This window comes from Penaeus japonicus, unplaced genomic scaffold (genome assembly GCF_977035675.1).
Source record: "Penaeus japonicus unplaced genomic scaffold, GWHDUDI00000001_assembly GWHDUDI00000040, whole genome shotgun sequence".
In the NCBI taxonomy this organism is placed as follows: domain Eukaryota; kingdom Metazoa; phylum Arthropoda; class Malacostraca; order Decapoda; family Penaeidae; genus Penaeus; species Penaeus japonicus.
The window spans coordinates 8,054,637-8,059,636 of record NW_028234442.1 but is presented as its reverse complement, the minus strand read 5'-3'; the positions used below and the strand labels follow the sequence as shown (position 1 = coordinate 8,059,636).

Genomic DNA, 5,000 nt, shown 5'->3' with positions numbered 1-5,000 from the left:
AACCATCTTTTGTACACATACAGACTCTCTTGATTAATATTCCCATTCCTTTATATCAGATGTAATCCTTTCTTTTTTGTCGTCTTCAGTCTTCATAGCATCATCTACAGTCTTAGCCGTAGATTTAATTGGTTACTTATCTTCACCTCTTTGCCTCTTCCCTAATGTGTGTGTCTATCAGTGGTTGTTGTTATTCCTTATCTTCATTTTAGATTAACGTTTTCTCAGTCCTTTTTCAGTTTTGGCAATGGTGACTTTGTATTTTATTTTTTACCTTATGTTTCAAACTTTTTTTTTCTGATTTTAGACTTACTCTCACTTCCCCTTAGTCTAAGTATATAGTTTCCTAACCCATTTAGTTCCTTGTGTCTGGTTATTTTAGGGAGGCAGCCGGAAGAGGTGAACCAGGTTATTTTTGCCCTCCTCTCTCTCCCACTCTCTGCTTTTCCAGATATTATTGATTTTTTAATCATGACTATTATTTGTTTGCTTTCTTTTGTGTTTTCACAATTACTATCTTTGTCATTTACCCATGTTAATCTTATCTTCAGCCTCCATGCAGGCAGAGATGAGGGAAGTGTATATTTTTAGAGTCAATTTGAAAGTATTTATTTTTCCTTTTTTTTATGTCTATGCATGTATGATTACGATTTTACACATAGATGGTTCCACAAGCTTTTATTTACCAAGGAGTCAATTGGCAAGCCTACCTGGCCTCACTGGCTTACCCTTCTCCTTGGATTTTCATCATTATTATTATAACTTTGATAGTGATAGTGATTAGAAGAGGAAAATTGACTCTTTGTATACATAAAAGCCCTTGTGGAGCCATTTATGTGTTAAAAGTAAAAAGGAAACAAAACCAAACTAGCCATATTGACATGCACTCTGCTAATCATTGGGAAAAGCTGCATTCATCGAGTCAGCAAATGTTGTCTGTAATGTACGGAGGGGGATTTGTTCTCCTGAAGTCTATTATTGCAAGGGTTAGACTGGGGCTGTGACCTCTTAACCCTTTTTGTATCATGTGTCTCATGTGCAGCGCAACATCATGTGTCTTTTCTCTGACCCCGTAGGGAGAAAAGGAGCTCTTGGAAGGCATCGAAGCACTGGGCAAGCTGGCCGAGTTGAACCGCAACTTGGGGCTAGAGTCGGTGCGCGGCCCAGACAAGAACCTACTCGGCCTCTCCCTGGCCACACAGCCCACCTTCATCCTCTGCCATATCACTGCCGCCATCTACTCAGTCTTCTATTTATTGGTAGCACTCATCGTAGGTGGGTACTAGGGCGGCAGTTCTTCTCTCCCTCTCCTACTCCTCTTCCTCCTCCCTCTTCCTCCTCCTCCTCCTCCCCACTCCTCCTCCCTCCTCCTCCCTCCTCCTCCCTCCTCCTCCTCCTCCTCCTCCTCCTCATTCTCCCCCCACCTCCTCTTCCTCCCCCCTTCCTCCTCCTCCTCCCCCTCTTCCTTCTCCTTCTCCTCCTCCACCCCTCTCCTCCTCCTCTCCCTCCTCCCCCTCCTCCCCCTCCTCCCCCTCCTCCTCCTCCTTCTCTCCTGCCTCTGCCTCCTCCCCCTCCTAATCCTCCCCTCCCCTCCCCCCCTCTCCCTCCTCCCTCCTCCTCCTTAATGTTGTTTTCTGTGATTTACCATTTGTCTCGATCTCTTCTAATGTGTGAGACCACTGGAAATATTCTGTGAATAGTGCTACATCCTGGAGCATCCTTTACATTTCATTCATTCCACCCTGTGTATGTTGCTAGGAATATTTTGCTTAGTGAAATTGGAGGACGGTCATTTCTCAGTTTTCAAGTGTGTTTTCAAAGTCTTTTAAGTCTTGCGTTCTTTGAAAAGTTGTGATTCCCATGTATTGTTAATGTAACTGTTGTGTTTCTTTAATTATTATGATAATTCTTGGTCATTTTATTGCTAATGTTATCATTGTTATTATGATTGATACAGTCATCAGTTTCTTTTATTATGATTATGAATACTTTTGATTGTTATATATGTAATTATATTTTTTTTATTATTATTATCATATTGCCTTTCTTGCAGCTTGTTTGACAGCCTGGTTTGCATTCTACTGCGTCCGATACCACAGACAGAAAGCAGAGGAAGAGAAACAGCGTGTTAGTATTTCTTCCTTTTTAAATTTTAAGTTGATGTTATTTTTCATGTGGAATATTAATGGACAGGTTAATTTTCTCTATGAGATATACTGTGTATCTATGTTCTTAGATTGTGCGTGAAATATTTTACATTTTATTTGGTGAATATTTTTTTTATATTTGGTTATATATTTTATGTATATTTATTTGGGTCTCCCTCATTCCTTCCTCCAATTCACATTTCCCCTTCCTTCCATTCTCTCTCCCCTTCTCCTTCCCCATCCCCATCTTCATCATCCCTCCTCCTGGCTCTTTGATCCACCCCACCTCCACACACATGCATGCGCCCCTCTCCCCCACGTACACTTGCAGATATTTGAGCTGGTAGAGCAGATCCTGGAGGTGCTTGGAGGCATCGGAGGTGGGAGCTCCGGGGGAAAGGACTTCGTGGCAGTGAACCACGTGCGTGACTCCCTTATCGGGCCCCGCGACCGCCGCGCCAAGAAGGATCTTTGGGACAAGGCCGTGGACTTCATTGACCGCTTTGAGTCCAGGGTGGGTGCCTGGCTGGCTAGCTCTGGGGTGTTGTAATCCCCTGTAGCTTTTCTCTTTCTCTCTTTCTCTCTTCCTGGCCTGGCATTAGCAGGTTATATTGCATCTTATACCTAGCAGTATTTTAGTTTTTTGTATGGGAAGCTTTGTAGTTTTCTCTCTCTCTCTCTCTCTCTCTCTCTCTCTCTCTCTCTCTCTCTCTCTCTCTCTCTCTCTCTCTCTCTCTCTCTCTCTCTCTCTCTCTCTCTTTCTCTCTTTCTCTCTCTGTCAAAGTCTTTATGTAATGTTCAGTAGTGATGACATCTTCATATTTTGATTATTACTCTTTTTTTCCAGTTTATATACTCTTTGTGCAAGTTATTGTTATTGTTGTCTGTGCAATGTCATTGCTAATATTGATGTGGATAAATGTTATGGAGTAGAAGTGGATAGAGTAAATGTGAGTAAAAATGGTGACTCTCCTACTCAGGCCTTCTCTCCCTTCCTGTTCCCAGGTGCGACGTGAGATCCAGTCAGTGGGTGGGGAGGACTGTGAGGTGTGGCGCTGGGCATCGGGCATTCCCCACTCTCCCTCGAGCTCCCTGGGGGCAGACGGGGGCACCGGGCGTCCCCCAGCCAAGGTATGGCAAGGACAGGCCTTCGAGATCCCGCACAACCTGAGCCAGGTCACCTACACGTCCTGCCTCAAGATCAGAAACATGTTTGACTGTGATGTGTGAGTTGACCTTTGACCTGTGTTGCTTTTGGGGGATAACAGATGGGTTTCTGAGTACATTGGTTTTAATGTATGACTTTATATATATATGTGCTTGCATATGTTATATATGTATTTTTATAGATACATAGATTTGAATATATTGAAGTATATATCAGACTGTCAGAAGGAGAAGGTTGTAAGACCATAGGCTCAGAAAATTTCTATGACCCAGGTAGTCTGTTGCGTGGCAATCTTCAGGTCTCGGTAGCCAGAAATGATTCTAACTAGCGTGCATTAAGGATAGAACTTTATATCCCTCCAGGCATAATTTCTGTGATCCCTTTGTTATATTTTGGTTGTGTGATGGGAAGACTTAATTGTCCTGGGAAATTGGGCTAGCAATTTTGAGCGAGATATAGCAGTGCGTACCCTTGGTCCTAAATTCCATCTCTTAACCCTCTCGTGACGGGGGTGGTACAACACTGTACCGCACATATTAGGCCTATTTGCTGGGGACACGATATGGCGTCGCTTATTTAACTGATTTAGGCCTATGCGTTCGAGAGCCCCGGCATTGTGACTTGCAAGGCTGGAATGCCCCCGTCGTGAATGGGTTAATATCTGAGTAGTAGATATACACCACAAGGCTGGAAGTCCAATAACAGACCCCCCTGCTCATTGCTATAGATAAACCATGTGTTTCCCCCAAATACTCAGGGGGTGTACACAGCCACACTCCCAAACACCATTGAGCCCTTATGTACACCTAGGAGAACCAATCTCCATTAAGTGGTGAGCCTCAGGCAGCTGGTAATCAGTCACCACCAGCTGTCATGGCCCTAGACACGTCTTAGATTATTGTCCATTTTTTGCGTGATCATTATAGTGCTGCCTAGTATTGCTGATAGTGACATGCCAACCTAAGAGTGGAAAGTGCAGTGTCCCATGATGATAGTGTGGACCTTATAGTTTTACAAGATATTATTATTGTATTCACAATAGTCTACTGTATTTTATCATTGCTGTATGAGGGATTTTTTATTGTTCCAAGGTGAATAATAGACCCAATATGATGTGTTTAATATATAATGTGCATTATACACACACACAAAAATAAAAACTTGATTTTGTCTTCACTTATGCTATCATATCTCTGTTGATATTAGAAAATATATATGCTGTCTGAAAATGTGTAAATCAGTAATTTCCTGTTTCCTAAGGGGCCTACCAGCATCTGGATTGTACACTCCATTAGCAAAGATTAGAATTTCAGTTCTGGCTTCCCTCTCAGCACCTCTTAACCCTTTCCCGACGGGGCACGCGCTACGCGAAAACCCCTATGCCGGGCGATTGCAATATTGCATTGTAATCGTCACACTGGCATGACGCCCCGGCATTGGGAATTTAGCTGTGTCACACGAGTGTGACGCACCTGTCGTCATTGGGTTAATATCACAGTAAAATAAAAATAGTTTCTTTCCCCTCTTCCCCTGTCCCCTAACGCTGCCACCTCATAAATGACATCTTCCCTGCCCCCACAACAGAGAGTTTGGCGACAACTGGTACTTACGGATCCAGGACAGCATCCTGGAGAAGTGCGAGGGGATTCACATCGTGCACATCGCGGTGGACCGGCTGTCACGCG

At 43.5% G+C, this 5,000-nt stretch overlaps 1 protein-coding gene across 1 annotated transcript in view; it reads left to right on the top strand.

Annotated features, from left to right (window-relative positions):
- The window catches only part of LOC122250533 (uncharacterized), a 16,709-nt gene that overhangs the window by 9,287 nt on the left and 2,422 nt on the right, over positions 1-5,000 (top strand). Inside the window, exons 4-8 of the mRNA XM_086534244.1 lie at positions 1,077-1,275; positions 2,054-2,127; positions 2,479-2,661; positions 3,153-3,373; positions 4,900-5,000. The exon at positions 4,900-5,000 is cut by the window's right edge and continues 81 nt beyond it. Coding sequence (XP_086390370.1) covers positions 1,077-1,275; positions 2,054-2,127; positions 2,479-2,661; positions 3,153-3,373; positions 4,900-5,000 — 778 coding nt within the window. The remainder of the gene's footprint in view (positions 1-1,076; positions 1,276-2,053; positions 2,128-2,478; positions 2,662-3,152; positions 3,374-4,899) is intronic.